This window comes from Lytechinus variegatus, chromosome 7 (genome assembly GCF_018143015.1).
Source record: "Lytechinus variegatus isolate NC3 chromosome 7, Lvar_3.0, whole genome shotgun sequence".
In the NCBI taxonomy this organism is placed as follows: Eukaryota; Metazoa; Echinodermata; class Echinoidea; order Temnopleuroida; family Toxopneustidae; genus Lytechinus; species Lytechinus variegatus.
The window spans coordinates 30,089,523-30,112,391 of record NC_054746.1 but is presented as its reverse complement, the minus strand read 5'-3'; the positions used below and the strand labels follow the sequence as shown (position 1 = coordinate 30,112,391).

General features: G+C 35.5%; 1 protein-coding gene across 6 annotated transcripts in view; it reads right to left on the bottom strand.

The window, feature by feature from the left end:
• The window catches only part of LOC121418961 (synaptotagmin-14-like), a 56,913-nt gene that overhangs the window by 13,919 nt on the left and 20,125 nt on the right, over positions 1 to 22,869 (bottom strand). For 2 of the 6 annotated variants that reach the window (XM_041613201.1, XM_041613202.1), the window contains one exon: positions 20,077 to 20,181. In XM_041613201.1, the coding sequence (XP_041469135.1) occupies positions 20,077 to 20,181 (105 nt within the window). Of the gene's footprint in view, positions 1 to 1,408; positions 1,739 to 8,066; positions 8,627 to 12,053; positions 12,635 to 13,996; positions 15,154 to 20,076; positions 20,182 to 22,869 lie in introns of those variants that run through there. The other 4 variants (XM_041613200.1, XM_041613203.1, XM_041613205.1 and 1 more) reach the window with 4 other exon arrangements.

The window sequence follows — 22,869 nt, the reverse complement described above, 5'->3', positions numbered from 1 at the left end:
AATAACTTCCACATTTCTTTTGTAAATTCAACCTTGAAAAAGTATCCAAAAAGGTCGGCCATATTTTGTGATAGAGACCCATAAGTTGAATATATCATGGACCCTACTAAGCTGGGGTTTATTGTTTATATTAACAAGGTGAGCTTTTCACAGTAATACCCTTTTTATACAGGATTTTCTTAACCCCGGACTATCGCTAACCCCGTACTATCCTTAACCCCGTACTATTTTTTTTCCTTTTCACACATGCCAAATTGTTATTGCTAACCCCGGATAAGGAATGCTTGCTTTTCACACACGAAACTCGCTAACCCCGGACTAGTGGTTTTTGTCGATCATTCGTAGTACAAGTACTTCACTCGTACACTTTTTACACACGCTACAATTTCCTTAACCCCGTACTATAGGTAGGGCCAAATTGCCATTTAGCCCCACCTATAGTATGGGGTTAAGCTTAGCCCACTTTCGTTTTACACTAGTGATCTTAACCCCATACTATCACTCTTAGCACCGTAATTGGTGGGATAACCCTGCTTTTTTGCAGGGCCAAATAATCCCGTATTATAGGTGGGGTTAGCCCACTTTACAAGAATGCTGTGTAAAAAGAAAGTGGGCTAAGCTTAACCCGTACTATAGGTGGGGCTAAATGGCAATTTAGCCCCACCTATAGTACGGGGTTAAGGAAATTTTAGCCTGTGTAAAAAGGGTATAAAGGTACTTACCAACAAACATCAAAATCCCAATGCCCCAGGCATGGTTTACATGAAGCTTGCACATGACAATAAATGTGACACAAAGAGTACCTCAGACAATCATCAGTCAAGGGAAACAATCCTTTCAATGTCAGCACATGGATTTGTCTCTGTATGCACAATGCTAATTACCACTCATAATGAATCCAAATATGTTTCATAGACTTTTTAATATGTTTCGAAAGAATACTTTTAACTTGCTAAGCTCAACCATTTATACATTTGCAATGCAACTGACAGTCTCATCAACATTATATGCCATTGAATAGAGCAGCAATGTTTGATTTTTTACATTCATTTACCCTTTGAACAACCCAAGGGCACAAATGAGCAAGGTTGTGGATGTCCTGTTGAATAGCCCGAATGCCCACTGTATTGAAAGTGTTTGGTACTGCTTTTAATTTTCCCTATTTGTGCTGTTATAAAGAAATGTGGTCGACTGGAAAGTGACCTTGCAATAATGATTTTGAAATCAAAGGCTTGAAATTTAATCAGTTTCACATGAAAACATTCAATAGATTTTTGGATACTGAAATAACATCTAAATCATATTTTCTATCGAGCATAAGCAGGAATAAACAGGAAATATGAATTTTGAGGGTTGCATGGCCATTTAAAGAAAATGAAATGAATTGCCCCATTGTAAATAAACCTACCTTCTTCACTAACCAATGACTCATTTGACACAAGCTCATTGGCATTCTCACCGACTGCAGACTCTAAATCAACCTTACTATTAGTGATTGATACAATGTCCGATTCATTGGCGCTATGGGCAATACTGGGCTCTGAGTAGTGGCCCTCATCTTCATCAATGTTTTCATTATGATCTTTGGCTTCAGAAGGTTCCCTTGCAGGTCTGGGAACTAATCCTATCAGGGAAGAAAATCCTGGGCAAAATTTCAGGCACGGTAAACACGTCATTTTCTTTTCAATTCACATATGTCTTCTACTAGAAATGTTTCAGAGAAAGTGGGCTCTGTCTCAATCTGACACAAAATGACTCCGAGTTTGGAACAGATCAGCAGATATATTGCCAGGAGTCCACAGGAAGCTTATTAGCAATTGTCATAAAATACTTGTCAACTTTTTAGATTCAAACATGCACAAGACAGTAATGGGCAAGGTCATGCCATGAGTAACAATTTATCAAAAAATCAATGAAATCCAGAAATTGAAGAAAACTTCAAGGATGAAAGTAAGGTGCCCAGTGAAGAACACATATAAATTCTTTGAGTCAACTTCTTTATTAGAACCGAAGAAGCCACTGATTTCCAGCATAAAGTCCTTTAAACATGGTTTGTGATCCACATGTACAGCTAGCAGGTGAAAGATTAAATGTCTTCAGTAATTCTCTCCCTCAGGCTAAAGTATTTGAGCAAACAATAAAACATCTTTCTACGCTTTTTAATACCAATGTAGCTGCGATCACTAAAGACCTGGGTTGGGTTTGGTCTCAGGCAGATGATTCTGTAGAATCTCAGGAACTTCAGAGGTGCAAAGTCCAGAGATCCCTGTCTTTCTCAGTGAATACAGAATTGTTGATGTTTCTGGCATCAAACAAGGACAGAAAAGAATAGGACTGTGCAGCTCCAGAGCGCAAGATGATATGCAACCGCTAGTAATAATGTCAAACTCTATCCAATCAGCACATCAAAATAAGAAATACTGGTAGTTGTATAGTCTGTTGGTGTCTAAGAATATGCAAGTGTGGTTAACATGTTGAGCGCACTTGTTATGGGAGACGCCACACTCCCCTGCATGGTACACATCAATTCACAATATAACAAGGGAAAAAACTGGATTAAATCTGGTCTTTAAAATGCAGGTTTGGGGCTGGATTGGGAATAGTACAGTTCAGTGAATATTGTGAAGAGAACACACATATACAGCAAAGGATGGGATAATATATGCAAGAAGGGGCCGATTCTTGGTGGACTGGGTATTCATAATGCAGCTCCTCTATTCATACTGTTCCAAGGTAAATAATGCCCATAAGCTGTAGACAGTGTGATAGGCATAAAACTTACTTAGCTGTAAACATCACGAGAATGGAAGACCTTCCACGGAAGAACCAATCAATGCAATGAAGAATTTAAAAAATGTCCATATGTTTTTGCTATGATATAAAAAATTGAAAATGGCAGCTAAAACTTTAAAATGAACAACAAGTAGGTACATTTTAGCCACAATTTTAGAGAAAAGATGGTAGACTTTTTCAAAAGTGCTGAAAGTCTACTCTGCTACCTTTCCAGTAGTCACAGTATCCAGTCAATTAGTTTTCATGACAATACCAATTTACACATCTTGTCAACGGACATGTTGGTGAGAATATTCTCAAAACACCCTTATTGGGTCAGGGTTCCCAGCTGTTCAAGAAAACAAAGTTCCCTGATGAAGTTTAACAATTTCCTGATAATTATTCAAACCCATTCTCAGTTTCGCACGTTTTCTAAGCTGTTGCAGTGAATTACATGTATTTTCAGTATAAAAATAATGTAAAACTAATTAGTACCTCCATAACCAGTCATTCAATGGACATTGTTTTGCAACAGAATGTAACAGAGTTTGATTGACTATGCTTTCAACTTTTTTGGCTGATAAAAGTTCCCTAATTTGAGGTAATTTTTTATCAAATTTCCCTGACTAGAAAAGGGTAAATGATTTTCCCTGATTTCTCTGGTGGACTGGGAACCCTGTTGGGTGTATTTTAGGGGGTTACAGGGGGTACAAAATCACCCCATCAAAATGTATTACAGATGATTTGGAAATCTGTGGTCCCATAATGTGATCAGCAATTGCAGTTGAATTTCATATTCCCAGTTCTATCTATGGAGAATTGACAGAACAGTGAACTATCCAATGCTTTATTTCCCATATCAGAAGTTCCCCCTCAAATCAGGGATTTTTAAATGCTATTAATCACTAGCAGATGCTTGTTAAGTGCTTCGCCCGACACTCCACTGGCTCTGAGCAGTCCTTTTCTTGATGAGATTGAGTAGGTTCCTCCATGGATAGAGGCATTCTACTAGTGGTCACTATATGCTGCCCTCTGTTGCTGAAAAACCCAAATACTTGGATTGCATATTCAGTTCTCTCTGGGATATTCGGTTCTCTCTGGGATATTCGGAAGGGAGACAACAGAGAATTCTTGGAAGCATCTAAGTACAGTGCACTGAGCAGGAATCTTGACACTTCAGTGAAGAAAATTTTCAATAATCACATGCTACTGAAAAGGAGAAATCATGGACTTTCTACTGCAGCTGCTCAGATATAACATCACAACAACAAAAAAAGCTTTGATAAGTCTTTACTCAATTATTTTTTTATATAAATTCTCATCACTACCTCTGGGGACATTTCCCCCTTTTATAAAAAAAAAAAAAAAAAACAAGGTCTGAAATCATCATGATGGAATGCCCCATTTAAAGCCTTTCTAAAGCTTTGGTAATGGATCAGTAATGTGAACTATACTAGAGTATCATTGAACATTACAATTATAACAAAGGCATCACTGAATGCAGTTTCTACCCATTAGAATTTAATGACACTTATCCAGCAGTTAAGATTTAAATTTAATTCTAGCACCCTCTCTCAATAATCTATTTTTATTCAAAATAGCCATCTCAGCAGTATATTAACAAAGATTATATCCTGAAATTCTCAGCCCACTTCATGCTCGGGAACATGTTTTTTCTATAAAAAATCAATAAATTTATGCAATAAAACACATTTTTAGTTCACATACTAGTAGTTCACACCACAACTGTTTTGGGGCACATGCATTTATACAATAATAGGTCCATGATACAATCAAGAACCAATGAAATGGAATAGTAACAAACCCTTTGGGGGATTCATTAACAGTAAAGATGACTTTAACCTTTGGATTTAAAAGAAAGATTCAAATAGACAAACACGAATGGTGAAAGTCTAAGTAAATTAGACTAACAATATAGTTATTGCTGATTGAAAAACGATATCATCAAGATCATAATAATCTCAAATCAGAAATTTGGTGAGTAAATTTGTGACCATAGGTCATAGGGACTACTTACCCATTTGTCATGTACTAAATTATCAGGAATTAGAATCTTGAAAGCATTATACTACACACACAGAAATGGTGACGTCATGAATCTCGTCATCAATATTTGCGATTTGGTCTTTTATTTGCAATGTCCCTCCAAGCCACCATTGTTCTATAAGTAAATTTTTGTAATAGTTTATGAAAAGAATAGTTTAAGAAAAATTACCCTCCATTAACTCAGTTTCAAATGACTGAAATTACTCATATTTACAATTTCTTATTATCTTATCAGCTCTTTTACAAGAATTACCATGAATGTGTATTTTTTTTTGTCTTTTTTATTTACAAACCTTTAGTAAACCCATGCATTTCAGCTATTGGATGCCATATGTGTCATTTCAGAAAGAAATAAACTATGGATATAAATTTCAAACATTCGTCATCACAATTTCCCATTTTATTACAAAATTTCTGAAAAGTAAACAATGGAAAATGAACATTCTGAAGTAAGCTATACAACAGAAATTAAAATTCTTTTTGGGGGCAATTTATTTTTATTTTTGATTTCAAACAAAATTGCAGATTGCTTCTTTTCAACCCAAGTCTTATTCAAACAACATGTAATCAACTGTTCACTATCAAGCACAAATCCCGAAGTCTCAAACATTTTTATCCATACTTTTGATGAAACATGCTATTTTGTCAATGTCATTTTTTTGTTCTGCTTGATTTGATTGAAATAGAATCTTCAAATAGCAGACAAATGGCTGAATCACACATTACTGTTTTCATCACAAGCTGTTATTTTTGCATACACATATGTTTTTGCACAGCAGTGAAGAGCAGGAAAATGGTACAATACAGAAATGTGGGGGGGGGGTATTCACTTTGACTATTTTCGCCATCATAAATGTTCTTTATTTTTCTGTGTGTCTCATTTATCCAGGGCTTTTAATACCATATTATCATATCATCACATCATATCACCGTCACCCTCAGCTTTATCATCTTCATCTTCATACTATTATATTGCATGAATTCATGTTTCGTATTTGAAAATATATGCCCATTCTGCTTTAAAAAGGTATTAATTCAATTAGTATAAGTTTGGGATTGTCATTTTTTTCAAGCAATCTGCTTATGATGACAATCCCTCTCCTGCAAATTGTGAATATCATTTAGTTAATAATTTTTGTCTGGAATTATCGTTTTAGTACTCTTTATTTATGATTCATGCCAAAAATGCTAACATATGATGTTTATTATGTTATGACAAATGTATTATACGAAAATCCCCATGAAAGTTCTTGTAATTTTGACAAGTAAAAAAGTAATATTATGTCACCTGTATATTGTGCCTTTAATACTAGATACTAAAAATAACAAGTGGAATGCCTCTTGCCACTCACCTGCATCACGCGATTAAACATAGCAGCAGTGCTGACTTTGAAAACTACTATAACTCGCACAAGATGTTCAGTGATACTTGGTTACTCTTATTTCCACGTTTTATGAACTAGACCAATACACTTTACAGAGATAGGATGGTAATTCAACAAATATCCCCAATGTGGCCAAAGTTCATTGACCTCACATGACCTTTGACCTTGATCATGTGACCTGAAACTTGCACAGGATATTCAGTGATACTTGATTACTCTTACGTCCAAGTTTCAAAAGTCAGATCAATAAACTTGCGAAGTTATGATGGTAATTCAACAGATACCCCCCATTATGGCCAAAGTTCATTGACCTTTGACCTTGGTCATGTGACCTAAAATGCACACAGGATGTTCAGTGATACTTGATTACTCTTATGTCCAAGTTTTATGAACTAGACCAACATACTTTTAAAGTTATGATGGTAATTCAACAAATACCCCCAATCCGACTAAAGTTCATTGACCCTAAATGACCTTTGACCTTGATCATGTGGCCTGAAACTTGCACAGGATGTTCAGTGATACTTGATTACTATTATGTCCAAGTTTCATGAATCAGATCCAAAAACTTTTAAAGTTTTGATAGCAATTCAACAGATACCCCCAATTGGCCAAAGTTCATTGACCCTAAATGACCTTTGACCTTGGTCATGTGACATTAAACTCTTGCAGGATGTTTGGTGATACTTGATTAACCTTATGTCCAAGTTTAATGAACTAGGTCCATATATTTTCTAATTTATGACATTTCAAAAACTTAACCTCAGGTTAAGATTTTGATGTTGATTCCCCCAACATGGTCTAAGTTCATTGACCCTAAATGACCTTTGACCTTGGTCATGTGACATGAAACTCTATTAGGATGTTCAGTAATACTTGATTAGCCTTATGGCCAAGTTTCATGAACTAAGTCCATATACTTTCTAAGTTATGATGTCATTTCAAAAACTTAACCTCAGGTTAAGATTTGATGTTGACGCCGCCGCCATCGCCGTCGGAAAAGCGGCGCCTATAGTCTCACTCTGCTATGCAGGTGAGACAAAAATGTAGTATACAATATAATAATTATTAGTCTTGTGACGAATTATGTAAATAAAGTAATACATATGACGAAGGTTGCAATTATCAGCCAAAAATTTCGAGGTAACTCTTCGTTATTTTATGTTTTTTGTGTTGTGAACCAAAGTTCAACAAAATCGTTATCTTTTACCAACACAGATGAACTTTCATGATCGTAAAGAATGTGTTTGTGAATCTAGAAACAGTCTGCACTGATGTCTGGCAATAGTGCCTTGAATCATGGACCTACATTTTAAGACCTATTTGTGTAGTTCTATGGCTTATTTAGAAAATTGCCTGAGTAAAAAGTACCATTTGAAAATGGTATAATATAATATGGGCAAAGAGCCAACATCATTTTATGTGCTGGATATAATCCTTGGCTTGACAGACTGTGACCTCGAATTCTCGGTGTAGCGTGAAATGGTAGAAAATGAACCTTCTGCGTACCCAGATGAATTATTGGTATCCTTTGATAAACTTTGAAACTATTTTGAATTCACTGATGTATGCAATAGATGAAAAAGGACATAATAAACATTAAATGAGGCTCATTTCCACTATCATACAATAAAAGGGCACTCAAGGCAGCAAAAAATGGGGTGTTTATTGCGAGTAGGCGTGGCATGTGAATAGAGTGTAAAAAAGGAAAAAATTGAGAAAAAAGGCCCCTAAATCATGATGGTCTAAACCTTGAAGACCAAAATACAGATCTGATGCAACTTCTAAACACCCTATACAGATAATGACAATGATTATTTGAACTCTATATCAAGAATTTACCAGTTGACCTTGATCTTGACAAATCGGTGCAGTTTAATAGCTGTTCATTACTTGACACGTTACAACAGGATTCAATGTTTCCAGCAGAACTCAGGCTTTTCTTTTCAACTAGACATAGGTCCTCGTCACCTTCAAAGTCACCACAGCAACATAGCAAACAAGATCTTGCTACCATGATGGTTCAGCCAAGAATCCTCAAGAATCAGAAAAGTTGAAGGAAACTTGTATCTTAGAGCGAATTCAGATTCATACAACAAGTTGACCACTTGATTTTCAAAAAGACTCAACTCCCATTGCTTGAATATAAAGTTTCAAATCACATCAATCCAAAGAAATAAAAAAAAAGTAAATGTCCTGTGTGTTTTTTTGTGATGTGCAGCACCCACATAAGCTTTCTGTACAAGCTTTAGAGAACTTCAATTCATCATGATGACTCTTTACAGGGGATTCTTCTGATCAGCAGAAATTTAGATCTTGACTCACACATGAAACTCTCCTAAAATTGTACTCCAATTTCAATGTCCTATAGCATTGCATGACTGCTATAAACTCAGAGAATGACCCACACTAAAATCTATACATTACCAAGAAAATCAGGTGGCCCTCTTATTCTATTGCAGAATCCCTGTCATTGATTTGCAGGTAACACAAGACTAATAGTTAATCAACCATAAAGTACCAGTGTATTGTAATGATGCCAGCAACTTTTTTAGGCCCCCATTCAGTTACATAATAGTATAGTACACGAATTAAACCAACCAACACTTGCTTCGTTCAGGCATGGATTCCTAGTTGGAATAAAATTTCATTAAGCAGGGTTTAAATTCAGTGTCCATACCAATCACGGGAGAAACTCGGACTAGTTAATCATGACCTTCTTAGGGGCCATGAGGGGTCAGAGTAATTTCTAGAAGTGGTAGCGCCATGTATTTAACTCTTCCGATGTTTTGCATGATATCTGTATTTTAGTATAGAGAAATAGTTTTATGCATGGTCGTAAGGTAGGTCATAGATACTCCAGAGTTCAACTGGTATGCACGCCCATGGGCAATTTACTCCGACCGGCTATTCATGATTACGAGATACTCCTGTTAACAAGTGGACTTCACCTCTGGCAGTCTCGTCTGCATCATAGCAGCAGTGCTACTGAATTTAACTATTGATTAAAAAACATTCATGTGGTAATAAAATACCAGGTTGATTGACCCTCACTCTTTGCACGCTGAATTAATTTTTGGGGGATAATGATGACAAATGTTTCCATGTTATTTTCTTTGATTTAAGATTTCCATATTGCACCATTGATACTTATTATTATTGTAGAGATGTTGTGCAAGAACTATTATCTTTTGATATGTCTTATCATGTAAATTTATAAGAAGTTGTGAGCAAGAAAAATTTTGACATGTTTAAAACGAAAATCAAATTTGGCAATACATTTTTGACAACTAATATTCAGAAAATTATATCATATTTCACTCTGTCATTTTCTTTTTCTCGATCATGAAAAAATCATATTTATATCTACCCCACTCACATGACTCACGAAGCTTGAGGCACATAGGATTATCTTTACAAGTTTTGTAGGAACATATGAAAATGAGAATACTGTTTTGTTTCAAAGGTCCTTCTCAGGTGAAGGGCACAGAACACATTCATGAGGGGGTATTTTTTGATAAAAATTGGGCAATGATACAAGAATTGCACTTGCTAACACATAAAGCAGGTACAGAACACTTTCAAGAGGGGGCATTTTCGCTTTAAAAATTGGCACACGAGAAAGGGCACTTCGTACACCTAAAACGGGTTCTCCTCGAGTGAAAGGGGCACAGTACACATTCGTGAAGGGGGAATTTTGTGTAAAAAGGGCACTTTTTCAAAAAGTGGGGGGCATTGAGCCCCCGGTTACCCAGGAACGCTGCCCCTTGCCCTAAATGACCTTTGGCCTTAAACATGTGACCTGAAAGTTTGAACTCAAGCAAGGTGATCAGTGATACTTAATTACTCTTATGTCGAAGTTTCATGAACTACCTTGGTTAAGATTTTGATTCCCAAACATGGTGAAAAGTTCATTGACCCTAAATGACCTTGGGTGATAATCACCCAAAGGGTTCAGTGATACTCAATTACTCTTATGTTTAACTTAAAGGTCAAGTCCACCTCAGAAAATGTTGATTTAAATCAATAGAGAAAAATCAGACAAGCACAATGCTGAAAATTTCATCAAAATCGGATGTGAAATAAGAAAGTTACGACATTTCAAAGTTTCGCTTATTTTCAACAAAATAGTTATATGAACGAGCCAGTTACATCCAAATGAGAGAGTCGATGACGTCACTCACTATTTCTTTTGTTTTTTATTGTTTTAATTATACAATATTTCAATTTTTACGAATTTGATGATTAGGACCTAATTGCCTGAAGCACAAAATGTTAAAATAATGGAATTCCACGTGTCCAGGGAGGAATGAAACTTCATTTCACATGACAATGACGAGAAAATAAAAATATTTCATATTTTATATAATAAAATACAAAAGAAATAGTGAGTGAGTGATGTCATCAACTCTCTCATTTGGATGTAACTGGCTCGTTCATGTAACCATTTTGTTGAAAATAAGCGAAACTTTAAAATGCCATGACTTTCTTATTTTACATCCAATTTTGATGAAATTTTCAGTGTTATGCTTGTTGAATTTTTCTCTTTTTATTGAAATCAAGTTTTTGTTGGGGTGGACTTGTCCTTTAAGTATCATGAAATAGGTTCATATACTTTCTAAGTTAATGATGATATTTCATTTAAACTTAACCTTGGTTGAGATTTGCCATCGGAAAAGCGGCGCCTATGTGTAAGCAAGACAAAAACCAGGATCATCTTGGTCAGAGGAACTTACATGACCTCTGTCCAGACAGGCACTACTCTGACCTTACTCCAACAGGGCTTCCTCCGACCCTTCCTTCGACTAACTCCAACCAAAACATCCTCCATCTGAACAAGGCTATAGAAGTGAACTTGCCTGTTTACTAGGTGATTCAAGTTTAAACAGGTTTCTTTCCTTAATTCCTATGAACTGAGTTACAAGGTATTCCTTTTCATTTGTTAGTAACAAAGAAACTACAATACTTAGAATGTAGTTGCATATATTAGTTGTTGCTAGGTATGGCAAAGTCTCTAGTGAAATTTCCTAGGGAAGTTTCTAGTGAGACGTGCCCCCCCCCCCCCATCGGCTGGCCCCCAAAAATGGGGAACAGGAGAAAAAGAGGGAGTTTATGAAGGTTTGCACATGCCACCCCCCCCCAAAAAAAAAAAAAAAAAAAAAATCGGTTGGCCAAAAAAAAATGGGGAACAAGAGAAAAAGAGGGAGAAAGAAAGAGAAACATAGTGGGGAAAGAAGAAATTTTTGTATATAATATTACATTATATGTATTATATAACATAAGATATTTCACAGTTTGCAAAGTACATTGCATAACAGGCTAATATGCATTCAAAGTGCAGCTAGTATGTTTATTGGTGCGCTATTTTAGTCACCAGGACTATTCAATTTCTTCATCCTATTATGTAAGTCATGCTTACATAATATCTTGCTTTGAAATCTGCCTATCATAATGAAAGAGATGAAAGGTCATTTGACCAAAATTGCCCATGAAGTAAAATATGAAATGGTCCTTTGAGTGCGCTTTGCACACCCATCACTATTAAAGTGAGTCAAAATTTTTGCCGGTCCCCCCCCCCCCAGCATGCCATGACCCAATGGTTTCTCCATTAACGTCTGTGACAACTCTATACAATTGCAGAGGATCACCCCCCCACACACACACACACACACACGAAACCCTTGAAAATTCTTTCAAATTGTCCACTTGAAAAATTATTACAATTGGTCTGCAGTATGAGGTGCACCTCATAAAGATCAAAATACAAGAATACTTACTTAATTTCTAAAATATTGATCACTACAAGAAGAGCGGACAATGACTACTCACCCCTCCCTATTCTATCAGAAAACAGTTCATACTTTCTGTTTTTGCTATATTTGGAACGTTTCCCTCGTGGCAAGTAGACATCGGAATTGCTCGAAAAGTCACTATCTGGAGATGAATAGGTGCTTGGGGGAAACAAACGTATAATAGGTATCTGACTTGTAGAATAACTCCTGACTTGCATTTGGGTCCCTCTAAAGTTACCTGTTTTTGCTCTAGGATTATAAAGTCTATTTGGAACCGACTTCCTATGTATTTTGTTGTACATCTGAGGTTTATTTTCAATCAGCAGGGCCGATGTTTCAGAGTCTGTAGCATCTGTTGTAGAGTAAGCAATGTCAATAACCTTCCCTTCAGTTGTCTTTCGACAGCAAAAGCAACAGCAACATGACATCTTGCCTCCCATGTTGTTAGATTGGCTGTATAGGATCAAGCTTAAAAAAAACCTACCCTACTTTCAGATTGAGAAAATCAAGCTGAAGATGTCAAATCAGATACACAGTCATTGTCCTTCATCACAAATGCTTTATCCAGTGATATAGCAGACACATTTCAAGAAAAAGACCCTTCATTTTTCCACCTACAAACCTATGCTTTAACTAGTTTATCAAGGCAAACAACATCGTAAGGTGTTTTCCACACTGGTTTAGAAGACTAAAATTCAATCAAATTTTATCTTGCTCTCTGCAAAATCACTTCAAGATCCACTTGGAGCATTCCCATTACACATTAATCTGGTTTCTTCTAAACTGGTTTCCACTATCTGAAATGAGAAGAGGGTATTAAGTGGGACACACTGAACAAAAACACTGGCATCAAATCCAAATCCTCCAGCATCACTTTTCCATGTACAGTCCTACTACATGCTATGACCAATCCAAAGCATCTGATAAATAGAGATCCTTTTCTGCAAACATGTCCGATTCTAAATAGGCTGATTCATGCCGGACAACACAATAATAAATACTCCGCACATTCTTTGTTGGATACGAAGGAGGCTTGAATGAATGGCCAAACTTTCCTGGTCAATCAAACCTATCACAATTATGGCTTCCACAGGTTGTCATACTCCAAGGAAGTTGAAGGAAGGCTGTCTGGTAACTTTAAAAGATTGTACCTGGTTGTCTATCAGTTTTGACTATATTCATACTTAGTCTCCTGTGGCCTATATACCTATGTGTTTCAGAGAGTACAGACCATGGTTGCAGAGAGCAAATAGATTAAATCCTTTAAACCAACTTAACAGACAATGGACATTTACCTGTGCATAGAGGTTCCCAACCTCCAGGATCTCTTCATGGATTACATAAAATCAGGGAAATGAGATAATTAAGCCTGTAGTTTTGTCTGTCCCTGTTTCAGGGTCATTATTACATTTGACTATATCATTGGATTTTTATAAATAAGGGGGACATACCATATCTTGTAGCAATTGTAGGAAAACTGAACAGGTAAGTACCCTGCAAATACCAACCCCCCCAAAAAAAAAAAAGTTTTAATAGGCTATATACTCACAGACCCAATACTCATCTACTTTGCTAAACTAGTTTAGTGGAAACAAATACAGGGCTTCTTCTTGTCTTTATGCATCAGATTCATGTAATTGCAATGTACTCTTCTCCTAAATCTAATTTCCAAGTCTTTCTTAGGTTAAGAATAAACAGCCAGTTTAGATTTGACTTCAATTGGGCAAAAAATATCTGGTTGCTTTTCTTCATAATCAACTGAGGTTTTATCGAAGTAGAATCTTATTTCCCATTCTGACATTTACATTACCATAAAGAAAGAAAACATGCATCAATACATCAAAATTTCATCAAGTTTGCAAGTTCAATGCATCAAATTTACATCAAGTTTGTAAGTCTTTTTATTTAAAGAAAATATTAAATGCAAGTTTGTTACAGAGAAAGTAATGAATGAAGTTTAACACGCAGTCAGTGACGTACCATAATAACCTCTGGGTGAATAATGTTGAGTAAGCTTAATCTTTCTCTGGTGGTTTTTGTCTCTCGTTGCAACATTAAGAATTTCTGAGCCACTCCTAGGTAGGAGCTTATACCGATGGTCATCACTAATCCGTCTGGTCACGGGAAGACTTTTAGAACTGGTGATGTCGCTGAGGTCAGAGTATGACGTCCCTTCGCTCAAGCAATGTTCGCTGTCAGTGTTATATAGGGGAGATGGTGGAAGGTGCAGGACTTGTCCTTCCTGGATAGTCTCAAGGTCTTCTGCACCTTCTGGGGTATCTATCCCTGTGTCATCATAGTCAACACCGTGTTCACTGGAATACGGATGCTTCTGAGACAGCATGCGTTCTCTAATATCACCATCACCACCATCACGATCATCATCATGTCTACTCGATTGTTCCCTATCCGCTTCATTCAACATACTCTCTTTCTCAGAAGGATCCGCAACGGTTTCATCCTTGTTTGGACGCAAGGAGCTGATGAAGCTTCCTATGAACTGGGTGAATTCATCAAAAGCCATGGCAACTTGGATTTTTATAACTGAAGAATACACATAGAATTGTTGATCTAGCTATATACCACAGATTATGAAATTAAATTGATGAGGTTTTCAAAAGTAAACCATTCTTCTATCAACTACAATATGGTGTATCAGCGATGTGCATTTTCTGAAGCAATCAGTGTCCAATGCATCAGCAAAGGTGACTTCCCATCTCCAGCTTCAGGCAGCTTGAAGCACTACTTCATCCAGAGTCAGAAGACCACAGAGAAAACTAACCGACAGCCATCTTAACTATAACGGAATCATCCTCTGCTTCACAATCAATGCTTGCTGTATTGTTATGCAGTAACAATTGGCAAGTAGGGAGGAAAAACTCTGTAGAAATCAATAAACTCGGTTGAGAAGTGTTTAGGAAATAACAGGTGATGGGCTTACACCACAGTCTAAGCTCCATATATATGGCCTCATGTCCTATGATTGCAGTCTCCTGTTGATTCCTCTGTATTCCGCATTGACAACATTCAGGTACTTATACCAATGTCAGAGATCTCCCATTCTCACTATCTATTACCATTCTTAACATGCATAGATCCTATGACATTGTGATATACATCACACGTCATCCCCATCACACAGTAAACGGCACTACTACGCTCAACCCCAAGGCCATCCTAAGGGCCGTACTTCCCAGAACATAGCAAGAAAACAATAGCCACAAATCAATATCTCACTTCCAATTTCAACACAGCACTCGAGGCAACAAAACTGAATGAGTTCCTTCAATTTCAAATGAATTGTTCTCGTTCGAAGGTGATGGTTCATGGACAAGATATGACACTTCACTATTCACAAGAACTGTCAATCAAAATTCATGATCATATACATCTTTCTTATGAGTGATAACATATAAAGCATTCTTTCTATGTTTGGCTTTCTATCACATGTTGATTATATATTTACACCAGAGATAAAAAGATGGAGAAAATGTGCCTTGCAAGAAATAACGGTTTTGGTAAGTTCTGCACATAAGTACCAAGTGGGCCATCTGCAATATGGTGAACATTAAAACTGTTGGTTTTTCAAAATAAATTATGAGGGGGACAGGTTAGTAAAAGATTAAGCAAAATGGTAGAGTCTGGATAAAAGTAGTAATACACACTGAAATCTGCTGACAAGACATCATGCAAAATGGGTTAACTTCAAATCCAAGTACATACATGAGCCAATTAGGTGATTATACATCTACCATTCTGTTCTCATGCCAAGACTGTCAGCAATGCTAGCCTGTATTTGTCTCAAAGGGGTACTCTATGCTGAAAAATTATAGGATCTGAACAGATAGAGAAAAATCAGACAAACCAAACACTGAAAATTCGATCAAAATCTGACAAAGAATAACAAAAGTTATGACATTTTAAAGATTTGCATTTTGTTTTGTATAACAGTTCTATTCATGGCTTCATGAATATTTAATCAGCAAACTGCTGATGTCATATCACCACATGTTCTTTTGTATTATATGGAATTATGTTTTTAATTTTGTCCTCCGAGGATGAATAAAATTGGATTGACAACTGACTAACAGCATTAATAGACATTCACTGCTGCAACTTATTTCAGTATAAGGTAGACATACCATACACACATGTATGAAATTATGATTCCATGTAATAACATAATAAAAGGAAAGTGGGGATGTGACATCAGCACACCTTGTGGATATTTATGACAATGTGCGAGAGTGATCACGAATTTCCTAGAAAGCCAGTGAACACTTTTGCGAGAGTAATCACGAATTTCCTTGTTGACCATAGTAGATTGCGAGACAAATGAATACCCTCTAGCGATTATTTCAATCCGCAATAATGAACCTATTTAGTATGTGCATAATTGTTTTCACAAAATAGGGCTTTACTTTAAAATTCAATTAGTGTGTTATTTAATAATCAGATCAGTGATGAAATTTTCAAATTTTCCTTGGTGAATTTTACATTACTTATTTAGATATGATTATTTTCAACCTGGAGTACCCATTTATCACCATCCGTTTAATTAGTCGACGAGGTAGATGTATCATCGTACTTGTATTTAAGCTAGATCCATCAAGTTACACTACCTTCAAACAATTTAGAAGATGCAGTCAAGATACATTTATAAAATGATGACATTCTGATGCACTTTCTTGGTTAGAAGCACCCCTACTCCCTTCACTTTTTGTCATTCAAATTAAGATCATAAAACCTAGTTTTACACACACACATCCTATTCCAGCTTACATTGAAGCTCAACTTAAGATTTGGCTGACCCTCGAAAACATTCTTTTTTGAAGAAAAATTCCTTTCTTTTTTCTAAGCCAGTCAGTAGCTTGACCACAGCAAAGTCTTGTCCATTTCTAAGATTATCAAATTTCAAACCCGGCAATGAGTCACAAATTACAGCTCCATGATTGTACCTTACCCAGGGCATAATCCTGCACATAAATATCTATTAAATTCTCTTTCCTTAATGTAAGTTTGCCTACATTGGGGTCATATCTACTTATCTAGGCATAAGGAGAGGGTGTAGGGCTCGTGTCCTTGTGCATCACGCCTAAAAATACCATTACATATTGCATTCTTTTCAGAAACACAGAAATTCACTGGAAATAAGGAGTTAAATTCAAGATTCATGTCAGTGGATTTTGGCATGTGACACATATCTCACATGTGGTAGTCAATTCCATTGACGGGTGGATACCATGCGCAACCATGGGGTCTCAAAAAGCACCCTAAACAAGTATTTTCCATATTCTGAAAATGCACCCCTTATGTATTGGCATGTAAAACCCTACCCTTAATAACTATTGGAAACAAAACGATACCCTTGGCAAGTGTTCCCTAAATTGAGCCCCTAAACAACAACAGCGATTATTGTTATATGTCACGGCCGTCGGTTTTACCTATTTACCTACATGTACATCAGGTTTAGTACGGCCCCACCTCCCACACCTTGCGAAAATCAGACTCAACAAGTGTTGACTGTTGGGGCAAAAAGTACATCCTTAAAACATTCTAGTTTTTATAATTTATACCCTCTCAAATTTGACCCTAAACATGTAGCTTTCCTAGTGAAATAGATAACCTTTTTTATTGTTTTTTGACACCCTTATTACGTTAACTACGTAACGTGCCCTATCTTGAAAAAGACATCCTTTTTACGTTTTATGGGTCGCGCATGGTATCCACTCCATGACTCATCAATGGAATTCCACCCCCCCCCCCTGGTTTTAACAATCGACCCTTAAAGGTCAAGTCCACCTCAGAAAAATGTTGATCTGAATCAATAGAGAAAAATCAAACAAGCACAATGCTGAAAATTTCATCGAAATCAGATGTAAAGTTATGACATTTCAAAGTTTCGCTTATTTTCAACAAAATAGTTATATGAACGAGCCAGTTACATCCAAATGAGTGAGTCGATGATGTCACTCACTCACTATTTCTTTTGTTTTTTATTGTTTGAATTATACAATATTTCAATTTTTACGAATTTGACAATTAGGATAGGACCTCCTTGCCTGAAGCACAAAATGTTAAAATAATGGAATTCGACGTGTTCAGGGAGGAATGAAACTTCATTTCACATGACAATGATGAAAAAATTAAAATATTTCATCTAATAAAATACAAAAGAAATAGTGAGTGATGTCATCAACTCTCTCATTTGGATGTAACTGGCTCATTCATATAACTATTTTGTTGAAAATAAGCAAAACTTTAAAATGCCCTAACTTTTTCTCTTTTTATTAAAATCAAGTTTTTGTTGGGGTGGATTTGTCCTTTAAATTGGAAACCACCATTAAACCCAACAATATATCAGGGTTGTCCTCTGATTTTGAATCAACTGCCTGTGATACAGGTTAATTTGAAGAGTCAACTACTTTAGACTGGAAGTAAAACTATGTTCCAGGGGCCTTTATATCGACAGCATGCAATTATACGGTTAGACAGTACACCCATTCTTTCATCCAGCTGCACCAGTTCTCACCATTTCTCAGTGTAAAATATACTTCAACATATAATAAAAACCGAGTCAATAGGATACTCTTTTGTTATTATCCTGAAAAATACTTTGTAAGGCTACATGTATAAGCACTGAAAAATGTCTGCATTCACAAGGCAATGCTCAACAACAAAAAAGATATAACACTACTGACCTTGGTATGCAGTGTATTATGTTAGTGCAATAACACAAATTATATATATTTCTGTTTAGAATTTTAGATGACTTACCAATAGGCTTACCATACAATTGAAATACCAATATTGTTGGTCAAAATCATTTTACAAATCTTAAACTAATGTTAGAATTAAACTGAAGCTATGTGCAGTTAAAACACATCAAAATTGCAAATGGTTTATGGCAGAATTATAGATTCCCTTGTCATGCCCCCCCCCCCTCTCTCTCCCTCCAGTCTTAGGGCAAATTAGCTGAAAAAATATAGCACACTCAGGACTTACTCAAGCATACTCCTTTAATCAATATACACCCCTCAGTCTGCAGTACTATCACAAAATTAGGAATATATGTTTTTATAACCAAATAATATTAAAAATATCACATGAATCACAAAAGAATTGCCACAATAGGAAGTTGCAAATTAAATGAAAAGTTAATGGAGGAGAAAGACTAACTACTAAAAGAGATTGTAAAAATAACAGTATCTGGAGGATTACATTACTTACAATCATCCCAACTCTCAATCTATTTATTTCCAAAGTACAAGTAAACATAAAAACACTGGTACCCAATTCACTCAATTTTTCAATACTATAGAGTTAGTTTATCTACAGACTACATGCAAATGTGGAGACATTCAAATTGAACTGTCTTAGGTTTGTTGAGATTACAAGGGTAGTATGAGTGATTGAACTTAATCGTGGTTTCCTCCATTACTAATTTTAATTAAATTAATCCATATTTAGAAATATCATTAATAAAACTAATTTGAAATGATCATTCACGCAGTCTGCAAATCACTTTGTTCTATCACTCATTCAAAAAGTTGAAGGTAATTGCAGGTGATTCAAATATATCAAACTAAGATTGGCACTGATCTAAAATGCATATTTTAAGAGAATAAAAATTAGGATCAAACTCAATATCAATCAAATGTAACTCTTAAGAGGATGGGCACCTGAAAATCCAGACTATCTGTAAAATAATATTTTGGATTATTGGTGATTGGTGGTGATTTTTTACCTGATTGCTAAGAAAGCATAAATGCTTGTAAGCAAGCAACCAGAGGACCTACAGCTTAAGGTCCTCTCGAAAGGACCTGGTACTGAGGGTTAATGCCTTACCAAAGGGCACTAGCGCACCAAGTGGGAATCGAACCCGGGTCACCGGAATACGAATCCCCGCTCTGCTGACTGAGCTATCGTACCTCCTAAAATTATTTGAGTTATTATTAGTTGAATTATTCCAATTCACATCATTCAACTTGATATTAGAGGGGAAGGTGACAGTGAAGGGATAATCACATCACTCCAGAGTTTGTTCCAGACCAGTTCACCTGTCATTTCGATATCTCCTTCCATCTCAAAGAAACTCCTCTCATGTCTTGGGAAGGTGTCTCCTGTTTCATCCTCAACATCATGTACATACAAGAACTCTTCCCCTTCATGTCCATATTGATGCATTCAAATCAAGCACGGTACATTAATACAATTCAATGAAATTTAATCCATATAAGCGGCAACAATGGGTTTAACAGGCTTAATACTCTTCATGTTCCCATTGAATAAAAAAGTACATGTTTAGATGTTTTCAACACTTTTCTCCTCTAAGTATCATACATTTTTTCATATAAGTAAAACATGAATTTTCCCATGCTATTGGGGAATAATCACATACATTTGTTACCCAACATTCAGAAATACAAAATTCTATACAAAAGATGTAATCGTGCATATACATTTAGCTTTTGTTTAGAATTTTTTTTTACATAAATAACAATTCTTTATCATCACTGAAGTTTTGATATAATAGCTTACACTACGCCAAATGATTCTAAAAGGGAGAATGAACAGACAATAATCTTACCCTGAAATTGCCAATTGTATATAAACATGAAACATTGCACAGGAGTTTAACTTTTGCTAATAACTTGATATCAATAATCAAACAGAAAATGAAATGTTATTACAATCAAGTTTTAGACAAAGAAAATACTGGATGCACAAAATATTTTTGGTTTCAGTATATCAAAGTGGTATGATGGTATCATGGTCGGAATATAGAGTTTGATAACGGTCAAATGAAAAATATCACTTATTAAAAAATAAAAAAAATTGACTTTAGAAATGAAGAGGGGCAAATAACATTTGGGGAATTAAATCAAAGCATCTATCACAAAGCTATGAGAGATAATTGATATACTGAAATAATTTCATGATGATTGATTCTTTGAACTGATGCTACAACTATGCTAAATACATCTGAGGGTGTGTTCAATGTAAATTTTCAAATTTAGACAGCAACATGAATCATGATTGAAAACTCAATTACAAAACACAAATTCCATCAGTGGTGCACTGTACAGTGTCTACAGTATAAAGCTGATCTTTTGTCGATCATCTTTAAAATTCCCGCTTTGGTAATTAGAGCTTTAGCGCGCAATTTGACCATTCACAAGATAGGTCAATTCTAGCACCTGCTAGTGCAGCCTTCCACTGCGAGAGCAAATTTAAAGACTTTTAAAACTCAATCAAGTTCAATGTCACATTCGCGATGTTGAAGGTCGTAAAATCTGATCTGATTGCATTTCCAAACATATTTTTTCTGCATATGAATTTTCCTCCCAATTGTGATCTAAAAGACGTTTATTTTTGCAACCAGGAATGGGGAACATCAAAACACACCCTTTGTTTCTCATGATATCCACGTTTTGTAACAGCACTTTAATATTATGATTCATGATGCTGTATAAATTTGAAAATTGGCAAATTTGAAAACACTATTATAATAGTTCTGAATAATCGTCTCACAGTGTAATCAAATTTAAGATAATTCTTTGTATAAACTGATAAAGATCATGATTCATGTTGCTGTTTAAATTTGAAAATCAGCAAATTTGAAAACACCCTTATAGTCCTGATTGTCTCACCATGTAACCACTGATAAACAATTTTTTGCTGACCACACAAGTCTAATAATTTGAATCAATTAAAACGGCAATATATATGAGTAAAACACTGACATACATTAAAGAAGTACAAAGTAAAGAATTAAATAACAATTACACAATTATAATTAAGTAAATGTAAATTTGAAAGCCTCTTAAGAGTGATTTCTATAACTATATTTCTGTACATATTGATGAAACATGAAAAATTGGAAATTCATCAATATCTACAAGGATTTTCTGCACCTAACCACCTTCGAAAAAGTAAAGATTATTTGACATAGCAGAGTTATACTTTGTGGGTCTGACTTTTTACATGTACATTGAGTAAAACAACTTAAGTCATATCATTTTAACAATAATCATCTTCTATCCAATGGCTAAATAGTAAGAATGATTTTTTTTTAATAGATCACCTAGTAAATTCAGCAATAATGAATCTGTTGTGTTACACATGCAATTACAATACAGAAAATTATTTAACTGTTTAATATTCCTAATCATTTCCAGAGATTAAGTCTATCTCATAAGTCAGTATCAACATTTTAGTCAAGAACTTATTTTTCATTTTTCTAACATTTGGTTCTATGTGTAATTTTAAGCCAATGATGATGATAATGATGATGATGATGCTGCTGATGATGATGGTGGTGATGATGATAATGATGATGATGATACTCACCAATTGAGATAATGCTGATATTGATGGAAGATGGTAGTAAATAATTGTAGTGATAATCAAAGTGATAAATGTACTGCTGGTTAAAGCATTGACAAAATGACCCTAAACACTGCCGTCAACATTTCAAAGGTAATCACAATGTCTAAAGATAACAAGGAAACATATTACCAACATAAACAGCCTTTTTGATATTATTTGCATAGAAAACCGAGAACTATTCCAAAAATGAAAGTGGCATGCAGGCCTCTCATATATACTGTATATCCCTTTACTTGGATAAATAACACTGATATACATTTAATATAAATCTGCTGCATGATGAGTATACATACTAATGATGAAATCCCTTCAGAGTATATATATATTTCTAAATAGTAATGTTTTTCCACAATTCAAGAGTGTACCAATGTTTAATAAACATGATTTTTTGGTGGCATGATCTGAAAAATTGTGGGAAGTCAGACTGTTGGAAAACAAGTATGCGCAGATCCAGAGAGGGC